At 34.7% G+C, this 24,161-nt stretch overlaps 1 protein-coding gene across 2 annotated transcripts in view; it reads left to right on the plus strand.

The window, feature by feature from the left end:
• The window catches only part of KLHDC1 (kelch domain containing 1), a 41,876-nt gene that overhangs the window by 12,191 nt on the left and 5,524 nt on the right, over window positions 1-24,161 (plus strand). Inside the window, exons 4-13 of one of the 2 annotated variants that reach the window (XM_032481974.1) lie at window positions 307-425; window positions 6,996-7,074; window positions 7,407-7,454; window positions 8,599-8,682; window positions 11,716-11,799; window positions 12,272-12,330; window positions 15,349-15,461; window positions 17,218-17,290; window positions 21,536-21,620; window positions 23,266-23,318. In XM_032481974.1, the coding sequence (XP_032337865.1) occupies window positions 307-425; window positions 6,996-7,074; window positions 7,407-7,454; window positions 8,599-8,682; window positions 11,716-11,799; window positions 12,272-12,330; window positions 15,349-15,461; window positions 17,218-17,290; window positions 21,536-21,620; window positions 23,266-23,318 (797 nt within the window). The remainder of the gene's footprint in view (window positions 1-306; window positions 426-6,995; window positions 7,075-7,406; window positions 7,455-8,598; window positions 8,683-11,715; window positions 11,800-12,271; window positions 12,331-15,348; window positions 15,462-17,217; window positions 17,291-21,535; window positions 21,621-23,265; window positions 23,319-24,161) is intronic. The other variant, XM_032481975.1, reaches the window with a different exon arrangement.

Raw genomic sequence — 24,161 nt, forward strand, 5'->3', positions numbered from 1 at the left:
AGATAGAGTGAAATGCAGCAGTTGTGCCCTCTCCTCTGTCGTGTCTTTCTGCTTCAGACCGAGCTACACACTTAGCTGATATCCATAGGGCAAGAATGTGATGGAGAAAGATCCATTTCAGTATGTTTTATAAATTATTTTTGCTTCTAAAAGATGGTCTCATTTTCATTAACTCTACAATTTAAAACTTTTTACCTTTTAATTAGAAAAAAAGTAATATTATTAATTTTTGGATCACATATCCCTCTGACATATATTTAATTTTCCGATGCCCTGTCTGCTAATGGTGTTCTCCTCTTTTGAAAGCTTTATTTTGTTAATCTGAGAGCAAGAGATGGAACCTACGTTTGGGAAAAAATCACCAGTTTTGAAGGTCAGCCACCCACACCTCGTGATAAACTTTCCTGCTGGGTATATGAAGACAGGTAATGCATCAAAATCATCTCATTAACTGCACTCAGGGAAAGATGATAGCTTGTGACCAAAATTGAGAAAGCTTGAAAAATCTGAATTTTTTTCAAGATATAGTTACAAACTTGTTTTGACACTGGTGGTGAGGGCAGTTTTGAACCCTGGATAAGAGCCATGTCATAAAAATAAACATGGTGGAAGCAAGCATTTGGTTTTTTGTTAAATTACTCTATTATTTAATTTAATTTTCTGAATAGTTAATATAGTCACATGGTTAAAAAATCAAAACCATATTAAAAAGTACACAATGAAAAGTCTGGCTCCCACTCCTGTCCCCATCACCCTGTTCCCACCCCACACAAGCACAAATAGCTACTTTTACTAATATCTTTTATATTCTTATAGCAGTGGTTCCCAAATTTGTCTGCCATAGGAATAATCTGGGAATCTTTTGAAAGCTCTGGAGCCCAGGTGATACCCAGACTAATTAAATTACAGTCACTGGGGGTATGACTTTTTAAAGCTTCTTGGGTGATTCCAAGATGCAGGCAAGTTTGGGAACAGCTTCCATCAGTGTTACTTTATGCAGATAGAAGCAAATACATACAAACATATGGGGGGATGGATGTTTATACATATTGCTCTTTTCTGCCTGCTCCTTACACAAATGTCGGCACACTCTGTACACTCTTCTGCATCCTGCCAATTCTTTTACTCAGCAGTATACCTTGGAGAACTTTCATCTTTCTGTATCTTTAGTTAGAAAGCTTATTTGTTTTTTGTTTGTTTGTTTGTCTTTACAGCTGCATAGTATTCTCCTGTGTGGGTATACCATGGTTTATTTAACCTTTCCCCTATAGATGAAACAACATTTGGATTATTTCCATTACTTTGCTATTACAAACTATGCTTTAATGAATATCTTTATGTTCATATACATATGATTGCATACCTATTTGTTGAATAAAATTTCAGAATTTGATTTCTGGGTCAAAGGGTAATACTATATAGTTGTGATAACTGTTTGCTTTGCTAGGGCTGCTGTGACAGAGTTCTATAAACTGAATGACTTAAACAACAGAAATGTATTGTCTCGTGGTTCTGGACGTTTAAAGTCTAAGATCAAGGTGTCAGCAGGGTTGGTTCATTCTCTGGGTTTTGAGGAAGAATCTCTTTCCTGCCTCTTCCCTAGCTTCTGGTGATCTGTTGGCCATCTTTAATATGGAGAAGCATCACTCCGATCTGTGCCTTCATAGTCACATAACATCCTCTCTGTGTGTGCTTGTCTGTCTCCAGATTTTCCCTTTTTGTAAGAACACAAGAACTTCCCTTTTGTAAGAAGTCATATTGGATGAGGGCCTACCCTAATGACTTCATTCTCACTTGAGTGCCTCTATAAAAATCCTGTCTCTAAATAAGGTCACCTCCTAAGACACGGGATTAGACTTCAACATATGCTTTTGGGGGAGGGGGGTGCGATTCAATCCATAACATTAGATTTTGCCAACTTTTCCTCCAAAAATTGTGCCATTTTACATCATCAACAGTGGAGTGCCTCTTTCTCCACAGGCTTCCCAAGAGTTTGCTGAGAAATTTGTTCTTCTGTTTGCCAAATTGATAGGTGAGGCATGATGTCTTAGTCTTATTTGAAATTTTGTACGTTTAAGGGCAATTTTTTTCTTTTCCTTTGAACTGAGAAAAATATCCTTTGCTAATTATTTTGTTTGATTGTTGGCATTTATAATCTTAATTTCTGGGAGTTATTTATATATAAAGAGATTAGTGTTTGGCTGTGATATGATATAAAAACATTTTTCCCGGGTTGTTATTTGTCTTTTGACTTTACTTTAAATGCATTTTGCATGTATTAAACAGCTTTTTAAAACTGTTATTTAGGTAAATTTATTTAGTAATTCCTTTTGTGGATTCTTGACTTTGAGTCAGTTTCAAAGGCTTTTTCCACTCCAGGATTATAAACTAATTCTCTTGTATTTTCTAGTACTTTGTCATTTTTAAAACCTGTAAATGGTATGAGATATGAACCCGTTTGTATTTTATTGTTTATTTTTAAAATTTTATAACCAGTGGTTTGTACCTCTGAATCCCCTTCACCTATTTCACCCATCCCCCACCCCTCCCCTCTAGCAACCACTAGTTTGATCTCTGTATCTGCATTGTCATATTTGTCCTTTGTTTTAATTTTTAGATTCTACACATAAGTGAAAACATACAGTATTTGTCTTTCTCTGACTTATTTCACTGAGCAAAATACCCTCCAGGTCCGTCCATGTTGTCAAGAATGGCAAAATTCTATTCTTTTTTAAGGCTGAGTCGTATTCTATTGTATATTTATACCACATCTTCTTTATCCATTCATCTGTTGATGGACATTTAGGTTGCTTCCATATCTTGGCTATTATAAATAATTCTACAATGATATTGAGGTGTATGTATCTTTTTGAATAAGTGTTTTCGTTTTCTTTGGTTAAATACTCAGCAGTGGTATTACTGGATCATATGGTAATTCTGTTTTTAGGGAACCTCCATACTGTTTTCTGTAGTGGCTATACTAATTTACATTCCCACCAACAGTACAGGAGGGTTCTCTTTTCTCCACATCCACACCAACAATTGTTATTTCTTGTCTTTGATTGTAGCCATTCTGACAGGTGTGAGGTGACATCTCATTGTGGTTTGGGTTTACATTTCCCTGATGATTAGTGATATTGAACATCGTTTCATGTGTCTGTTGCCCATCTGTGTATGTTCTTTGGTAATATGTCTATTCAGATCCTCTCCCCATTTTTTAAATCAGGTTGTTTTTTATTGATATTGAGTTCTATGAGTTCTTTATAGATTTTGTATATTAACCCCTTACTGGATATATTATTTGCAAATAGCTTCACCCATTTAGTCAGTTGCCTTTTGGAAAAGATGCTTGATATGATTTCAGTGTTCTTAAATTTATTGAGACTTGTTTTGTGGCCTAGCATGTGATCTACTCTGAAGAATGGTCCATGCGCACTTAAAAAGAATGTGTATGTTGCTGTGTGTGGTAAAATACATATAACATAAAATGTGCCATTTTAACCATATTTAAGTGTACAATTTAATGGCATTAGTTGCATTCACAATGTTATGTGACCATCACCGTGATCAAGTTTCAAAACTTTTTCATCACTTCAAATAAAAACAATATACCCACTAAGTAATCCCTCCCCATTACCCCTTCTCCCCAGCCCCTGGTATCCTCTAATCTGCTTTTCATCCCCAGGAATTTACCTCTTATGGATATTTCATATAAGTGGAATCATACAATATTTGTTCTTTCGTGTCTGGCTGATTTCACTTAAAATGTTTTCAAGATTTACTAGGTTATAGTATGTATCAGAACTTCATTCCCCTTTAAGGCTGAATAATATCCCGTTGTGTGTATACATTACATTTTATCTCTCCATTCATCTGTTGGTAACACTTGGGTCGCATCTACTTTTTGGCTACTGTGAATAATGCTGCTGTGAATATTGGCTTACAAATCTTGTTTGAGTTACTATTCTTAATTCTCTTGGATATGTACCTAAAAGTAGAATTGCTGGGTCATATGACAATTCTATGTTTAACTTTTTGAGGAGAACCAAACTGTTTACCACAGTAACTATGCCATTTTATATTCCACTGGCAATATATAAAGTTTCCAATATCTCCTTGCCAACTCTTGCTGTTTTCTTTTTTTGTTTGTTTGTTTGTTTTTTAAATAACAGCCATTGTAGTGGGTGTGATGTGGTATCCACTGTAGTTTTGGTTTGTTTTTCCCCGGTGACTAATGACATTGACCATCTTTTCATGTGTTTTTTTGGCCATTTGTATATCTTCTTTGGAGAAATGTCTATTCTAGTTCTTTGCCCATTTTTTAAAAAAAAAATTGGATTGTTTTATCTTTTTATTATAGAGTTGTAGGAATTTTTTATATATTCTGGATAGTAAACCCTTATCAGATATATGTAGTTTTCTTTTCTTCTTGTGTTTTTGTCTGGCATCAGTATCAGAATAATGCTAGACTCATAGAATGAGTTAGGAAGTGTTCCCACCTCTTCAGTTTTTTGAAAAGTTTGAGAAGGGATGGTATTAATTCTTTAAATATTTGATAGAATTTGCCACTGAAGCCATCTGGTCCTGGGCTTTTCTTTGTTGGGAGATTTTTGGATTACTTATTTAATCTCCTTATTTCTTAGAGGTTTATTCAGATTTTCTATTTTTTCATGAGCCATTTTTGGTATTGTGTGTTTTTCCAGGAATTTTTCTGTTTCATCTAGTTTATGGAGTCTGTTGGCATACAGTTTTTTATATAATAATTTTTATTTCTGTAATGTTAATAGCAGTGTCCCCTCTGTCATTCCAAATTTTAGTAATTTGAGTTTTTCTCTACTTTTTTTTTTTTAGTCATCTAGCTAAAGGTTTGTCAGTTGATATTTTCAAAGGCCCAACTTTGGTTTCATTGTTTTTCTCTATTGTTTTTCTGTTTCACCATTTTACTTATTTCCCCCTTAATTTTTATAATTTCCTTCTGTTATTGATGGGTTTAGTTTGGTCTTCTCATTTCTTAATATGTACAGTTATGTTACTGATTTGAGAGCTTTTTAAATTTGTAGGCATTTACAAGAGACCCTCTGAGCACCACCTTCACTCTATTCCTTAAGTTTCACTTTATTGTGTTTCATTTTCATTCATTTTAAGATAATTTCTAATTTCCCTTGTGATTATTTCACTCATTGAGTTCACAGACTTTTCTTTCTTTCAGCACTTTAAAGATTTTTATTACTTTGCTTTATTGTATCTCCATTTTTCTGGTGAGAAATTCACTCTCATTTGTGTTTGTGTTCCCCTATAAATATCTTTTATCTCTGGTTTTTCTTTATCTGTTCTTTGTTTTTGCTCCTCATTGATTTGATTAAAATGTGCCTACATGTAGTTTCTTTTATATTTATCCAGCTTGGAGTTTGCTGAGCATCTGCGGTTGGTGGGTTTATAGCTTTCATCAGTTTTAGGAATTCTCAGTAATTAACAAGTATTTCTTCTTCCCATTTATTTGCCTCTTCTCCTTCTGGGACTCCTCTTATATACACATGAGACCACATGATATTGTTCCACAGAGCTTGGGCTCCGTTTCTCCCCCCATTCTTTTCTTCTCTGTGTTTTAATTTGGATACTTTTTTTTTACCTATTGGCTTGTCTTCTAGTTCACTGATCTTTTCCATTGCTGTTTCCAGTTTCCTGTTATGGCTATCTAATGATTTTCTTTATTTCTGACATCTTATTTTGCATTTTTAACATTTTCATTTAGTTTGTTTTCATGGTTTTATGTCTCTGCCAGAATTACCCAGTTCTTCCTGCAAGTTGTCCACCTTTTGCAAACTGGTCTGTTAGCATTTTTACCATAGTTATTTTAAAGGCCATGTCTGATCATTCCAATATCTGGGGCACGTTGGGGTCAGCTTATATTGACTGTTTCCTCTCCTGATCATGGGTCACTTTTTTTGCCTTTTCCTATATTTTGTAATTTTTTTCATCATATGACAGACATTCTGTATGAAAGAACAGTAAAAATGGGAATAAATAATGGTTGTCTCCAGGAAAAGACATGCCCTTCCTTCCTTTTTCAGGCTGCTAGAATGGGAGTTAAATCAGTCTAATCTATAGTTAAGGTGTCTGGGCTTTGTTGCAGCTTTAGTTTGATTCAGTTTTACCACTGACTTTAAGTCTTCTGAGGCAGGATCAAGACTGTTCTTTGCTAGGGCCCCTTATTTGAGCATGAGAGAGTGTCTGGAGATTTTTAGCTGTACTTCACAGCTGAGTTCCTACCTCTCAGAACCATGGGCGCTCTCTCCCTATTTTATAGCCTAGTTGGTCAGTCTTTGGGTTGCTAGAGAGTTTTCTTTGCTCTCCAATCCCACTTTATGCTTTCTGTACCCTAGAAGATCTCTTTCAGCATTGTACCTCCTCCCCTGGCCTTTTGAAGGGAGCTGCCACATCTGGTATAAGGGTTTGGCATGCTTCCAAAATGTTTCCTTTGACTCTCTTGCCCTGATCTCAGACGTTAGTAGTTGATAGCTCAGATTGCCTCAAGGAGGTTTGCTGAGCTCTCTTCTGCTTCTAGCTATTGGTGACTGACCCTGAGCCCTCTCTGAGGACTATGTGAAGGAGTCACTGAGTGGACTCTTAACTCCTTCTTTGCAGGAATTTCTTAAGATACTAATTTACCATGCCAGCCTTCATGTGGCTGTTAAAATTCTGGGTAGTTTCTTTTACAAGCCCTATCTGTGCTGGATTCTTCCTCCTCCTGCTATCACATGAGGGATGAAGCAGCCATAGATCTCTTCTCTCCTACTGAGAACTCATCATTTTCTGGAATTCGTTCATTTAGTTCTTTGTTTCCTTAACTCTTTGATTTTTTTTTAAACTTCGGTTTTGTAGTTTATATGGCTTGTTTAGTTTGTTACGTTGTGAGAAAAACTCTCTCTCTCAACTATCTATGAACAAACTGGAAGTAGAATCCAAAAGTGTGTTCTTTTGTATTTGTTTTTCAGATTAATATATTTTGGTGGCTATGGGTGTAGGAGACACAATGAACTCCAAGACTGTTTTGATGTTCATGATGCATCTTGGGTAAGAGTAATCACTGTTCACATTTTCCTCTAATTTGATATCGCTTTAAAGTCTTTAGAAATAATGAGCCCAGTCTTTCTCATTTAAATTTGCCATAATTGGCACTATGAATAAAAATGTGTTTTCTCTCTTTTGGATTTGGGTTCAGTTGCAGGAGGTTCTCTCACCTAATGGTATCAGCTGTCATGGCTGCTGGCAGAGTCATTTCTTTTCTGATGTCATGAATCACTTAGAGCTCTTTCTGTTAGGCAAGTAGTGGCTGTAGCACAACTTGGAGAACCTTTGTTCATAGGTGACCACAGTGGCTGTTGCTGACATACACCTCCTTTCAGGTACGTCCACCAGAACTATTCATAGCTCAGACTGGCTTCTGTATGAGAGTAAGTCGGTAGTGATACTACTTTTTCTTCTTATTCTTACTGGTTAGAGAATAAACTATTATTAATGAAAGAAGTTATGACTTATAAAATGAAATCTTTTAAAAAATAACTTTAAAAACTATTGATCCCACCACCAGGGTATACAGTAACTCTTCAGTTTTACCTTCTATTAGCATATGATATTTTACCTTGTTAATGTACATGCATATGTACATTTTATATGTATATGGGTATTTAAAATTTTTCTGTGTGTTTACATGGTTTTTGAGTTTTTAAACTGAAATATCTTTAAGGTTTTGCTACTTACAGTATTATTGATAATTTTAGATATGTAACTTCACATTATTTATGTCAAATTAATTTTACTCATCAGTGAACTCTCTAATTTTTTTTTCTCCCCTAATACAGTTAGGCTAGTGATCATGTCCTGAAGTTTCTGGTGTACAAGTATATTTTTTCATTTATGTTCTAAACTAAGTGAATTGTTTAGTTTATTTGACTTGTTTGACAAGTCCTGACAAAAATGAATGATGTATTCCTGACATAACATAAAACTGGCCCAGAGGTAAGCTAGAGCAGTGATAGAGGATTTCAACAATGTGGAAGATGCTAAATACAGTATAACTGCTAAAATCTTTGCCTCGCCAACAATTTTGTCTTCTTGGAAGACAAAGAAGAGAGTGAGCATAAGTTTGATGTATAAGTGCAAGCTGCTTAGTTAAGCAGAAATGATTGAAACTTTTTGGAAAAAAGGAACTATTGTTCCCTAAAGTTTCTAATAGGAAAGATTAGGAATTCTGAGTATATACTGTAGGAAAAGAGATTTCCAGATGTAAATATCATTCTGTCCTCTGTAATTTTAAAAGAGACAGTCTTTTGAGAGAATTGAAAGATTGTCAACAAGTAAAATTATGACTCATGCAAGCAATACTATGAGAAGACAAGTTGCCAGGTGATGCTTCTAGGGCCTGGGGACCACACTTGGTGAGCCACTTGTGTGTGCGTTAGCTGTATGGCTATGGTCACGCTTAACTATTTCTATAAAAGTGTCTATTACTTCACCAGCAAATATGCAGTGAAACTATTACACTAATATAAAGATTATAAAAGCTTTTAAAATATTTAAACTTTTTTTTTGTTTTAGGAAGAGCAGATATTCTGGGGATGGCATAATGATGTTCATGTATTTGATACAAAGACACAGAATTGGCTTCAACCAGAAATTAAAGTAAGTATTATAAAAAGGTAACTTTATATTTGTATATTCATTGTTACTTTTAAAATCTATTGTTTTACTAGGTTATTGGAATTTAGTAATTGAGTTTGTAATCACATACAAAGGGGTTCTCTTGAGTACTGTCACTAGTACTTTTTTTTTTTTTAAATCACATACTTTTCTCCAGGTTAATTAAAGTTTTCTAGAAAAATCTTTTAAAGAGGTGTCATCATCATTCTTTACCAACAAGTGTAATGCCCTGATTTAATGCAGGCTCTTTTAAAAAGTCCTTTTATAACAAAGTCCATGGTTTTAAAAAGCCCGTGTTTCATAAACCCTTGAAATCTTAATACTGTTTCATGTGCTAGTGAGCGAACACAAATTCAAATTAGTTTAAGCAATAATGAATTCTCACAGAGCTGGAAAGGATATTTTGAAGTGGCTCATGCAGTGGAAGAGCTACAGGGACCAGGGTGTAAGGAACTAGAGCAAGTTATCCAACACCATCCATATTTGCATCTCTCTTGGTCGACTTCTCTCTTCTGGTCTTTGTGTGCTAGCTTCATCCTGCCCGCTCCAGACTGGCCAGCTCATTGAGGAGGGACTATGGCCCTGGCTACACAAGCAGTTCTTTCTGCTGGTGCTGTATTCTCTCAATATCTGTATCTTCGTCCGAGAAAGGGACTCTGGCTCTACTTGGGCCTGTTCCCACTCTTTACATCAGTCCCTGTTGCCAAGGGAATGGTTGGCCAGCCCGAGTTTCAGGCCTGTTCCTAGGGAAGCAAGGTGTTGTGACTGGTCAGCTCACCAGAACTGTGCGGAATAGAATGCTGAACAGGCAAAACCAAAATTGTCCACTAATATGCATCTACGCCCAGAATTCCTTACAGTTCAGCTTCTGCTGATGGAAGTAATGGGAGGTCCTATGCAAAATAGTTAAGTGTTACAAGGTTTGACCGCTGGCACCCTCTTTTTCCAAGCAGTGACCTTCAGGTTTCCAGTACTCTTCTGTTCTCTTCTAATTTTAGAACTGATCAACTATCAGTCAAATATATTTGTTGACTGAATGCTCCTAAAGTCAGCATGTGAATTTTTAGATGTGTGAGAAATCATGAAATGATAGCATTTTATCTCTGCTGAAATAATTTCATATCAGCAAGCAGGTGGAGAGAAATATTGTTGAGATGGGGTCTACTGAAACTCATCCTAGATCTCTGTCGGGCCTCTTAACCCTCTGCTTCCTTAGAGAGGAAGCAAGAGTCTGGAGCTCCTGCAGGCAAATCTTCAGAATGTGCTTCCTGAGACAAGTGAGGTAGCTTATTATTAGTTCTCCGAACTTCAAGTCTTACTGTGACTCCTTCTTCCTCTCCTTACCTTAATCCGCTTCCCTCCCCTCCTTCTGCTCCAACACTCTAACATGCACATGGCATTTTTGCAGTTAGTGTTTAACAATATTTTCACATTTCTTCAAGTAAGTTCTTACATTGTTTATATTACATCAGAAAGTTTTTCTGATGTGGTTGTCGCTAGAATCTGTTCTCTTAATTTTTTTAGAGACATTTTTAAGTTAACTCACTGTTCCTAACTATCTGCATCAAAAGGCAAGGTAACATGGTTGAGTGTAACAGTTATTGGTCTTGAGGTTGAGGAGACTGGATTGGTGTTCTAATTGTGTCATAAAAGAGCAGTGTACTTTTAGATAAAAGATACAGTGTGTCATCCATAAAATGGGAAGTCGAAAATGTTTTCCTTCATGAGATTTTTTTTTAACCCCATTGAGTCAGTATAGTAGTCATAGGGGTCTTTGAGTTATTTTCACTATTTCAAACAACCTAAGAAGCGTTGTGCATTATTTACCCAGTTAGCCACACCAGCTAATGCAAATGTCATTATTTTGTTTTTGTTTGGACTGGTATGAACTCAGTTTATTCAGATACTTGGTTGACCATTAAATGTATTTCATAAACAAAAAGGAGAAAGTCAATATTTATTTCATAATGAACATGTATATAGTAGAAGATTTTTTCTAAAAAATTTCAGATCAGGGATGGGATAATAAAACTTGTTTTGCTGGGAGGGTTGGAAACTGCAACACAGATGGTTCTCTCTCATTTATTTAAGTGTTGTATGGCTAATATCTGAATTAGTTTTTTACCATGTTGACTTCATAGTTATTCAAATAAACCTGAGAAGTCTGGGAAGTTATGGTATTAGATGTGGAGTTTAAATTTCTTATGCCCACATTCAGTAGCCAGTGAACTGAAAATCTCGGGTACTTTCAGAACTTCGGTTGAAATACATACACAAAAGCACCCTTCATGACCACAGGAAAATTATGCACAGAATTCTTCCTTCAAGTCTTATCCATTCACCTACCATTTATACTTTCTGTTTTCCCACCAATCCAAAACTTCTCTGAAGAAAAGATCTGCTATATATATTCAAAGTAAAGTAAAAAGAAGTATCATCAGTTAATGTGAAGAGTTTTAGTAAGAGATTAAACTCTATTTGGCTTAAGCCAAGAGTGCGTGAAGTTCCTATTTGAAGCACCAAGAGTTTTGGGGGGCAGATTTAATTTTTAAAAAAATCTCTGAGATCATGACACTGTGTGCTGCTCACTCATAATATTAACCCTGTGTGTGTGCATGTGTGCGTTTGTGTATGTGAGAGACAGAAAGAGAAGAGAGAGGGAAAAGAAAGGGTGGGGTGGGGGAGAGAGAGAAGGAGACTGTTTTTAAATTTAATTTTTAAATCCTTATATTTTAAGTTAAAATTTATGTGAAATCTTTTTTGCTAAATAGCGTCAGGCATTTAAGAAAAATACTTTAAAAGGTGAAGATCAGGGTGAGTAAATTAATTCTTGAAGAGGAGTATCTGTCTATGATTATTACTATTTAGAACAAACTTTGGCATTAGAGTTTTCCATTCAGTTACATCAGTAACGGTAACTAAGCAGTCAAGTATTTCTCATTCTGAGCATAGGAATGTGACTTCGTTATAGATGCTTCAAGAGCCTTTGCACTGTTTTCTGATCTCTGCTTGCAGGGTGGAGTTCCACCTCAGCCACGAGCCGCGCACACGTGTGCAGTTCTGGGAAACAAGGGCTATATCTTTGGCGGACGTGTTTTGGTTAGTGTTTTTTTTATGGAAATGGTCTTTTCTGTGTGATACTTCCTATAAAAATTGATTTTGTGGAATAGCTGAACATTCAAATCATCTAGAGATTAAAGTGCCATTTAATAATAACTTTTTAAAATCTTCTGTTCCTCAAACAGACCATACATGAGTAATCATAGATGATTATAACCCGTATTTTAATGGGGAGAATCCTTCACTTCAGTGAATTATCAGAAAAGTTTAATTTCTTATTATCTAAACCTTATTAGTTTAAACTCATTTCTTCTTTTCCCCCTTGACACGGTAATTTGGTAGCTCTATGCTAATTTTATTAATGCTTAGCATTGTTTTCCAATATATAAACTTCTGACTTGAAGTAAAATAGAGTTAATCTATTTTTAATCTGAATTTATTTTAAAACCAAAATTTTGGCCCATGAAAGATGTAAAACAGTGACCAATTTAATACACGTTTTTGTTTTTAGCAAACTAGGATGAATGATTTGCACTATCTAAACTTAGATACCTGGACCTGGTCTGGAAGGTAAGTTCTAAATTTAAGTATATTTTAATCTACAGGCATTTCTTTCTTTTTAAAAAAAATTTGGGGGGGGTAATTAGGTTTATTTACTTTTTTATTTGTCTTTGGAGGAGGTACTTGGGATTGAACTCAGGAGCTTGTGCATGCTGAGCATGCGCTCTACCACTTGAGCTGTATCACCCCCCCATAGGCATTTCTCTGTGTGTGTATGTGTGTTTGTATGTCTGCACTCACACATGTGCACATGCATGCTGTAATCCAAATTTGGGTCTCTAGAACTGAACTAGTATTTTTTCCCCTTCAGATTGAATGTTTAAGCAAGGAATATGCAGATTTAAATATAGAGTTTGTTCTTTAACTATATAAAATTATGAGAGTACTAATAGTTAAAAATTGATTATGTGAAAGTACTGGTTTTATACTGCATGCTCCTGAGGACAGGTCAGTAGAAGAAATGAAGGAAAAGTTTAATGGGGTTGTCACAGGTGAACAGGTAATCAATCTAGTGGGTAAAAGTCAGATTTTATTGCTCATAGTATATATTTAGCAATAGAGTAAGTATATGTATCTATCAGTTCAGCTGTTCGTGTAATGAAATGGAATCAGAGCTGTATATTATTTCCAAAGTATGAGTATTATTTAAAAATAAACCATGGTGAGTTGGGGGGGATATTTCTCAGTGGTAGAACACGTGCTTGGCATGCACGAGGTCCTGGGTTCAATCCCCCGTGCCCGTGTTAAGGGGAAAAAATTGTTAAAAAAAAAAAAAGATAAACTCTTCAAAATAAATAAACAAACCATGAAAGTGCTAGAAATAAATATAACACATTATCTTTAAAATTTTGGCGTGGACTATGGTCTCACTGCTTAAAGGGCTAAATCTTCTCACTAAACTCACAATAAAATAATGCATATATTAAAAAAATAGTAATAATAAATAAAATTTTGGCATGGAGAAAGCTTTTCTAAGGATGGTATAAACCCAAAATTCATGAATGGAAAATACTTATTGAGAAGACCACTTAAGAATTAAATAGTTCTATATAGAAAATTCTACCACAAAAGTTAAAAAGCAAATAGAAAAATGCAAACAAAAAACAAACTAGAAGTAATATTTACAGTATTTCTAATAGAAAGGGCTAATATACACAAGAACTCAGAAAATCAATAAGAAAAAGACAAATAATCCAGTAAGACAGTGAAGAAAGAACATGAGTGAACAACTCATAGAAGAATTATAAATATGCAGAAATTATTTTTAAAAGATGTTCAATCTCATAAATTGTTAAAAGAATAAAAATAAAAATAATAGTTTTCACTTATCAGATAAAAATAATTACAAATGCTAGTATGTGCTGGGTTGTAAGAACACAACGAGTGGGAGTATAAATTGGTACAATTTTGGGGGAAAGTAATCTGGCAATATGCTTAAATATAAAATGGAATTTCTACTTTGATCCAGAATCTCTCTGAAGACAAAAATTGGGCAAGTGTTTGTATGTGTGAGCATGTCTGTATGTGTGTCTGCATATACAACAAAGATGTTTATTGCAACATTGTTTATAAAAACAAACTCGTGACATCAGTCCTCATATCCATAAAGGGGAGTTGTTTAAATCATGATACATTTGCCCAATGGGCTGCAGTGCTTCCATTACCAAAGGAAAACTATGCCTCGTAGAAATATTCTACAGCACATTAATTGAATGAAAAAAGAACAGAACAGAATATATGGTCCCATTTATTTATTTTTAATAAATATCTTTATGTGTGCATTAAAGTTGGGAAAGATATATAATGAATTATTATTTCTTATTGCTGGAGGACAGGGTATAGAGGAATTCTCCTTTCCAAAAAATATTTTTGTGGCTGTTGAATGTTTTGTAGCCACAATGGTTCTTTTTTTTTTGGATCTTTTTGTTGGGGGAGGTAATTAGGTCTACCTATTTACTTTTGATGAAGGTAATGGGGATTGAACCCAGGACCCTGTGCATGCTAAGCACGCACTCTACCACTGAGCTATACTCTCCTCCCACTACAGTGGTTCTTATAGTCAACAAAAACAGTAAAAATATTTCCAGTTTGGAAAAAACATATTACATTTTCTACAAAGGGCCCATGTTATTCTGGAGCATTCCAGAAAGCTAGAGAATGGTGTCCTCTCACCTACTAAATTAGTTAAACTTGTGTGCTTAAGTTTTTATTTTAAGAATATGACAGTATACTATCTGATTGAAATCTTTAGAGGTTTATCCAGGATGGCTTGCATGCTTTTTTTTTTTAGCTTGATTTTTTTTTTCATTAGTTTGCATACTTACTTCTTAAACAGTTTTTTAAATAGATTTATTTATTTTATTTATTTATTGAAGGGGAGGTAATTAGGTTTCTTTATTTATTTACTTTTTTTTTTAATTTACTTTTTTTTTTTAAATTGGAGGTCCTGGGGATTGAAGCCAGGACCTCAGGCATTACTAAGCATACGCTTTACTGCTGAGCTATATACCCTCCCCCTATACTTTTATTTTGAAGTTAAAATAGCTAGCATTTTTAGGTGAAGATAATGCTGCAGGAAATTCTACAATAAATAGACCAAAGTAAAAACAACAGCAACAAAATCCCATAATATCCTTAAAGAAGTCAACTGAAAACACAAAATTAAACATGAAACAACAGTAAAAAAAAAAAATTATAGACATGAAAATAATTACATTGAAAAACTGAGGAAGTTTTATTGATTAACCAACACAAATGATGCTCAGTACCCATTGTGAATCAATGGGGAATTGACTTTTTAATCTCTAGTCTGTGTTCTGTTGCCAGATGGGATAGACATTAAATGGAAAGAAATTATGTAAATTCATCCATGAATTTAAGAGCGTTTTAAAAATATTCATTAGGTGGGATTAGTAAAATCAAAAATTTTTTAATGTATGCAGGGCAGTTTTTCTTTTGAGATGATCAAAAAATCTTTTATTTGACTAGCGCAGTAATTAGATTTTTATATTTTTTCCCTTGCCACAGGATTCCTATTAATGGAGAAAATCCCAAACACCGGTCATGGCATACTTTAACAGCAATAGCCGATGATACGCTTTTCCTATTTGGTGGACTAAGTGCTGACAATACTCCATTAAGTAAGTCAATCAAAGTATAGCCTATGATTGACATCTTACTCTTTTTACTGAATTACATTTGATACTTAACATGTCTTTCTTTTTCTGATTTTCTGGTTTGCCTTTATCCCCAACTATGTGCTTGCATCAGTTAGAATTAGAAGCAGATAAACAAGGTCCTACTGTATAGCACAGGGAACTATGTTCAATATCTTGTGATAACCTATTAATGAAAAAGAACCCAAAAAAGAATATGTCTGTGTGTATGTATGACCAAATCACTATGCCGTACACTAGAAACTAACACAACATTGTAAATCAACTATGCTTCAATTGAAAAAAAGAAGAAAAAAGAAAAGAAAAGAAGTAGAAGGCCTCTTTGCTTTTGTACCCTTGCCTCTCTAAGTCCTCCTGTTCCCTAGGTACAGGGAAAGGAGGAGTGGCTGAAGCTAGATGAATTAAAGCCCCTTTCAACTCTAGTGTTCTGTGATTGTGTCCTCCTAATTTTTGATCCAGTTGTTTACACTGTAGGCTGGAATGGGGATTAGAAAAGCAGCCTTTTCCTAAAAGGCTCTGGAAATACAAGGTGGGAAGGTCAGCTGCTTCTCTTTTTGTTCCAGAACTAGAAAGGGAAGTGCTTAGATAGAGCTTTTTAACTCCTGTCACTGCTAACCCCCTTGGGTTTCTTAATGTAGTTTTTCTTTCAGCAGTAAAATTGTGTTGTCAGGATAGACAAATGACCAAGAATATCCATTTATTTTGACACATTAAATGTCTTTTAATTTAACTCAGAAATTTTCTACAGCTAGAGATATTTTCCTTAAGAAACCTTATATACTCTTAAAATGATTTATATAACTTTATATAGGATCTAAAAACAACTATTTGTTTTTCAATAAAAATTTATTGAGCATCACCGGTGGGTCTAGCAGTCTGCTAGCCAAGAAACAAACTCCAGAGGCTGGTGGAGGAACAGCAGTCTGGTAGGAGGTGTTGGTTATTGTAGATTATTATGCTTCTCCAATTTGTGAGGGTTTTAATTCAAAGAGATTTGGAATCTAATTTAAAAACTAACATCTATACACCTTAAACTTATACAGTATTGTGCATCAATTGTATCTCAATAAAACTGGAAGGAAAAAACTAACATTTGTCTATTTCACTAGGGATTGTTAATATCATATCTTCATGAGCTCTACTGTTTCAAATTCCTATTTGCTGTTTCTTTGTCATTGAACCATGGAGAATTAAATGTCCTAACTCTTAGTCCAGTCAGGTCCTCCTTCAGAGATTCAACCTAAGATATGGTCATATGGGTATTAGATGATACCAACAAATTACTTTTAGTTTTGTTGGCTGTGACAATGACATTGTGGTTATGTGACAGTGGCATAGTGGTTATATGACAAAGGCATTGTGGTATGTGATAATGTCATTGCGGTTATGTACAAAAAAATGTGCAAATGCACCACTGAAGTATGTATGGGGAAAATGATAAGACAACTAGGAATTGCTTTAGAATAATTCAGGAAGAAGAGTAACAAAAAGAGATGAATGGAACACATGGAAAAAATCTTAATAGTTGTTGAATCTGGGATATGTGAAGGCTCCTTGCCATGTTCACTCTACTTTTGTATATGTTTGAGAATTTTTAAGATAAAATATGCACACACACAAAAGATAGTCATATAAATGTAGCATGATAAATTTAGGGAAAAAAATGAAAATTTTATCCCAAAGACCTAACCTTAATTTCTGAACTGTCATAATATCACAGGTGATGGTTGGATTCATAATGTCATAACAAACTGTTGGAAACAGCTTACACATTTACCTAAAACAAAACCCAGGTAAGTCTAGAAGTTGACAAATAGTAAAACAGTTAAGATTTTAAAGTATTAAAATATAGCACAGAATATATAGTGTTTGTCATTAAAACCAGAAACCATCAGGAAGGATATCTTTCAAATAAGCTTGATGTTATCCAAATAATTTAATTAACATTTAAATTGTATTTGTTTAGAAATGATTTATTCAGTTTCTATCCATATTTACATATTTGAAGGTATTATTTAGGTAAATGTATGATCTGCATGATAAATATAAAAAGGCTAAGATAGTGAAAGTATCATATAACATTAATATTTAGGATTTATCATTAAGGATGGGGTTGGCTTTAGTAATAGTTATTTGATTTTGGAAGCGGTTTAGAACAATTTAATGAGGAAATTGCTTTCATGTTGATCAAGTAGAGGACATAATTATTTTTCTTTATTGACTGTATGATGTATTCATTAATGTAAATGTCTTAAAAAAGAAAACATTTTAGTTATTTGTGGCATATTATAGAGTAAAAAATTGTATAAAAGTATATTATTATCAGACTGCAAAGAAGACCACATTTGTACTGTAATTCCTTTTTTTCTAATTTGATTGAATAGTATAATAAACATATTCATAGGAAATTCAAATTCAGCACATTATAATAATTAAAGTTAGTAATTTTATTTTTTCATGCCATGTATTTCAGAATTTTTTACTATAGATTATTTATATTAATGTGAAGTCAACTTAATGATATACATTTTGGACATTTAATAAATGATGCATAACTTACTTGAGAAAAAGGCCTGAAAATATTTATATATATAATCATGTACATCTATATTAAATGCACAATATATTTAGAGTTTATCATAATTATGTATGTGATTCTTATACTTTCATTTGTAAAAATTCAGTGGAATGTATTATTTTAGCAATTCTGGGCCTTTTGAAATATGTTTTAATTTAAAGAGTTTTATATTAAAATACAGGAGCTAAGTGTTCTATTCCTTGCTCGGCTACCACTTAGCTTTTTGGCTTTGGGAGAGTCACTTAACAAAGTTGAGCATCAGTTTCTCCATCTGTGAAGTGAGGGAGCTGGACTAGATGAGCTCTTAGTTCTCTCCCAGTTGTTTGATTGCATGAAAGCATTAATTATAGACCAAAGTTGTAGAAAGAATATGTTTACTTTCTAATGTCTCATATTTTATATTTCAATCCTTAATAAGTAATTAGAGCAATATAACTTATGAATAATATGCTAGTTAGAACTGAGCTATGTAAGAGATTTCTTTGAATTCAGCTGATGTGTCATGTAAATAATATGCTTTATTAGAATGTTTAGGTAATAAGTTTAGAGCAGCTGTGAGAGGACATAAACTGTCAGTCTGTAGAAAAAACATCAGGTTGCAAGCTAGATGTCACCAAAATCAAGGCAGGAAAGGCTTTCCAGTGTTCCTCGGTGATGAAGTCCAGGCCAGAGTTTCCCTAAGGCAGATAAGACAGAGGCAGAGCTATCTTCAGGTATGAGGTGAGAAGGAGAACAGGTGGGATACAGTTTAGTGTAAGGAGAACATATATATGTATATATATATATACTAATGTTTTTTATGAAAGTAAGAATTTACTTAACACCGAAATGTAGTTTGTGCGAACTGTTTCAAGTTATAATTTGAAATGTAAGCTGCCCAATTCTCCTCTTGTGATTCTCCAGAAAGGTTTCTCCACTTTGGTACTGTTGACATTTTGGACCAAATTATTCTTTGTTGTTAGGAGGGTCTTATGCCTTCAGGATGTTTAGAAGTATCTTTGGCCTTTACCCAGTAGTACCAGTGCTCCTGAGCCCACTCCCCTGCCACATGCACCTGAAATTGTGACAGTCAGAAATATCTCCAGGTATTGTCAAATGTCCCCTTGGGGGCAAAATCGTCCCTGGTTGAGAACCACTGACCTAGAGTGTAGCACTCTCTTCTCCAGCTCGGATGAAAAGCCATCTATATAGCCATATCTGATTGGCTATGTAGGTGGCTGTCAGCAAGGTCCCTTTTTTGTGTGTCTGTAAAAGATGTCCAATAAAGTGTTGATGTATGGAGTCTTAGGCTCTGTTGGATCCCATGAGTATTGCCAAGGTTACACATGGCTTTCTCTCCAGGAAATTAAGCTATTCCTTCCCATATACGAGGGGCTTTTGTTATATTCCGTCTCCTTTGCTCAGTCCCTCCTCCAGTCGCCATCCCCAACCCCACAACATAATCTGGGTGTTGATGAAAATCTGTATCAATTTATGTTCTGGCATACAAGTTGGAGAATTGGGCACAGTGTTTCCCAAACAAAATTTCTAATGACTCACTTCTATCTTGGATCCCAAGTGCATTTATCATTGAATGTGTCATGATTGTTTGAAGAAACTATTTTAACAAATTGTGCATAATCCCACTGTTTGCACTTGTGGAAATTAAATAAAAAAGATTAATGTACTAAAAATGAGTCATGTGGTAATAAAAGAAGTGATAATATGTATTTGGGGAATCTGTTGCAATTTGATCTATTAAGAAAAGTAATCACATACTCTCAGAGTCAAAGCAATGACTTTGTAAATCTTTTAATTTATTTTCAAAAATTCAGAAATTTCTGTGGACTTTTTTCTGAGAGTTAGAGCCCCCGAAAATGTTGAACTTTATAAAACCATAACATTATTTTTGGTAAATAATGTGAAATTGGAGACGGATATGTCCTATCAGACCATTTCCAAAACAATGTTAGGTGCTCTATTTCTTTATGAAATAATTTGTTTGTTTATTTAATTACTGAATAAATGATGTTGGTATTTTGTGTTTGCTTTTGTTAATCAAGTTTTTGAACACATGTGGGTTGCAGAACACCATATTAAATAACACTTTAGGGAGAACGTAAAATTAGATTACCCAAATTCCAGTGGTGTGCAGGAAAAACAAAACCCAAAAAAGCCCCACTTGCTGATTTCGACCACGGCCATAATATCATTGAACATGGAGTTGGAAGGAGACAGGCACGTCAACTTTAACCAGCTGGTGGCCCCTTTCCAGCACACCACTGTGGCAATTTCTGACCTCAGGGACCTTCTAGTCTTTGTAGGGGCTTAGAAGACAAATTGCATCAAACCATTATAGTGGAATATGGAGCAGTTTGTCTTCAAATGTAAGTTAGGAGATTATAAAATGAGCACATAAATGTGGAAAGGTGCTAAACAGAGAGGGTATCAGAGCCAATTTAGGTGGTATTTGGAACACTTCCTGGGGATTTTGAGCCTGATTTTAAGGCCCTGAGAGAATGACTTCCTCATTCTAAGCCCAAGAAGCATGGTGAACAAAAGCCTAGAAAGAGACTGAAGCTTTCTCTTAGGGGACACAAAGGAGTGGACTTGGCTGAAGTAGAGGCTTCATTTGGGGAAAGGCAAAAATTAAGATTTATGGGAAAGGGGAAAGGTATAGCTCAGTGGTAGAGTGCCATGCTTAGCATGCATGAGGTCCTGGGTTCAATCCCCAGTACCTCCATCAAAAAGCAAATAAATAAACCTAATTACTTTCCCAACAAAAAATTTTAAAAAAAGGTTTATGGGAAAAAGAAATAACTGTTGATCATAAATTTTAGGCTAAGAAAAGTGGCACAGATGCTTCCCGATCAGGAAATGTCCATGGTTGAAGACAGTATTTGAAAAATATTATTTATCAGCTATATGTAGCTGAAAGAGATTAGAGACAGAAAAATGAGGAACGTGTTATGGTATTCTATACCCAGGGTGATAAGTAGTGTGACAGTGTAAATGTAAAGCGTATGACAGATTGGATTTGTCCAGCAGTGGGGACCAGAAAACAGGGAAGAAAGACGAATGATGGGAACAGCAACATGGCAGATAGTAATATGAAAACTGGAAAAGATGTCTGTGTCTGCAATAAGCTGATTGGTTCTTTTTAAACTAATTTTATTTCATGGTAATATCTATGAGGTCAAGAGGTTAGAAAAAGGTTGGAGGATAAAATAAGAAAGGGTTATTGAGAATCATCTCTTTTATTGAAACAATGTAATTTAATGAACCCTAGAATCTAATTCTCTAGTGATTCTAGAGGAATCTTTAAAATCTTACCTTCTTGAGGCTATGCCAAAGGCTCGCATTCAATCACACCTCTTTGGAAATAGGTTAAATTTTAGAGTGTGCACTTTAGAATTGACTTGTATGGGATGTATAGTTTCTTCCTTGATAGTATTTCACTGTTTATAATTTTCAATCATAGGTTATGGCACACAGCCTGTTTGGGAAAAGAAAATGAAGTAATGGTATTTGGTGGGAGCAAAGATGATTTACTTTCTTTGGATACAGTAAGAAAATTTCATATCTAAATGTTTCCTCTGTGTAATTGTGTTTTGTAAACTAAATGGCTGTTCAAAAAGACTACTGATGTTCCCACACTGAAAAATATGGAAGGGAATGAAATGTCATATGGTTGTACAATTAATCTTCAGAATGAGTGGCTTTTGTGAAGCATTTCAAGATACTCTGGGTTTGCAAATCAAAACAGATCTATTAGCTTCATTTGTCAAATTATGAAGAAGAGCTTGTAAAGAATGACTCTTCTTTTTCTTTTCTCTTTGACCCTCCCCATAGTCCAGGCATTTATAATTTTGTTGAATTAAAGTATTTATAAGCAACAGTTGATACCTAAAAAGAACATGTGCAATGTATATATAAACTACTAAGTAGCTAATAATAAGTACTCTTGAAATTTGCTCCCTGACTTAATAACTAGAACATCATCAGTGCTGGCTTCTTTCTTCAAGAGAAAACTACTTTGAAATGTTTCAAGTGTATTTTCTCTTTATTTTATGTACCTTTTGCCACTGCTTCACTCCTGTTTTACACTGAGTTTCAAGTATTCTAATTTTAAAATCTGATTAAAATCAAAGGAATAAATGAGAAGCATTTGGATCATATTATTATTTCTCTCCAAGCACATTGGGAAATTCAGAGAGATGGCCACACTTATGCTCTGTACATGATGGGACAGGAGTTCAGGATTGGTTGCTCTGCTTTGCATAGGACACTGGGACTAGCAGGTCTCTGAGCCATCAGGGTTGGGGTACAAGGAGACAGAGCCCACCCGTGGGTGCCCCTGATGCCCTTTTACCTCTTCAGGAGTAATTATCTCCAGAGTTGCTTCTATGAGTGGCAAACCCTGCAATAAGGTGTCTTCTCTCCAGGGCGTTTGATTTATTTTAAAGTTTTGAGGGCTCCAATTTAAATGTTTATGTATAGGGCAAACTTTAGAACTTGCTTTGGCTGAGAATTCAGTACTTCAATAAAAGATGAAAACCACAACTTTACATTTAATTAAAAAGCAAATTTTGTGGTTTGACTTCTTTTTCTCAGCACTAAGAATCTTCAGTATACAAAATTTATCATTAAAATATGAATTGTGGTTGAAAACATGATCATAAATTGTGAAATTCTAAAGGCCTATTTGAAAGGATGAGAAAAAATTTTTGCTGACTCCACACTTTTAGATGAGAGAACCATTATTCAAAAGATCTTCTGGATCTGTGATTTTCAAATTAGGAATTCCCCAGGAATCCACCACCTGGAAAATGGAGACAGGATAAAGAGGAGCATTTAAAATGAGTCATCTTGAAGAAAAAAATTCTGCTTAAAAACAAACAACCTGAAAACCACTTCTGTTCTCATTCTGAAACCACTGTTCTAAGAGAAAAACATGTTTACAATTTTAAAATGTGCAGTTATAGGCTGTGGTTAGGTAAAAGTTTGGTCACTGAAAAAATGGGAACCATGTTTTCAAAGTTCGCGTAGCTAGTAGGTACGTGTGTATTTGTGTGTGTGTGTTTGCAGGGGTTAATAGAGATTTATTACTTTACATAATTTCTTTTGCATTTATAAAATAAAAATATTCAATTAGTAATGTATTGTTATTTTTACCAAAAGCCTTAATAACTCCTTTTCTGTGTTAACTAGGGTCACTGTAATGATTTATTGATCTTTCAAACCCAGCCTTATTCACTACTCAGGTAAGAAAATTCATTAAAGTATATATTCTATTAATCTATGATAATTTCTTTCTTCTTCCCTTTTGGAAAACATTTATAATATTTTTCAGGTAGCTTATGACTTGAATTTAAGTTTATATCTTCCTAAGAGTATAATCAGATTTGTAACGAACCATTTACCAATGAGATTTTTAAAAACTGAAATACACAGTATAGTCACATTTTTGTTTTGTTTGTAAAACTGAACTTAGTTCATATAGGAATGTTAATCATACTGTATTTCCTTGATTCTAGGCCTAGACTTTTTTCATATTTTAACCTTTCTGAAATCAGAGTGTGTCTAATAATAGACACACACATATATATGCATTTAATTTAGTAGAATTTCTGTTTTTTAACCCTGAAGTTGTTATTAAATTGGGGGTGTGACTTACAGTGTTTTAGCTCATATACTTTTACTTTACAAGGAATATATACAAAGTTTACTGGGTGGATCGTAGACAAAGCCTCTATTTCTGCCTGTGAGAGTCGGGAGGAGGGGTTTGAGTGAAACAGAAGTTGCCTAGTGAACAAGCATGGGTATTTGTGCAGCAGGAATAACAGGGGTGAGGATGTGGGAGTGGGGCAGTTTACATGCTTTGTGTCAGGGGGTCGACTATAACTTCCAGACATTCTGCAGCTTCAGCCACTTGAAAACCATTGTACTCGCTCAGACCTGCCCTTCCTAAAGTCTCTCTCAGCCCCTCCGCCTGGTAGTGCAATGGTTCCCTAACTTGTCTGCACATCAGAATCTTACGGAGAATGTCAAAAAATATTGATTCCTGTGTTCCACCCTCACAGACCGTGATTTAATTGGCCTGGGGT

Source organism: Camelus ferus, chromosome 6, assembly GCF_009834535.1.
Source record: "Camelus ferus isolate YT-003-E chromosome 6, BCGSAC_Cfer_1.0, whole genome shotgun sequence".
Taxonomy (NCBI): domain Eukaryota; kingdom Metazoa; phylum Chordata; class Mammalia; order Artiodactyla; family Camelidae; genus Camelus; species Camelus ferus.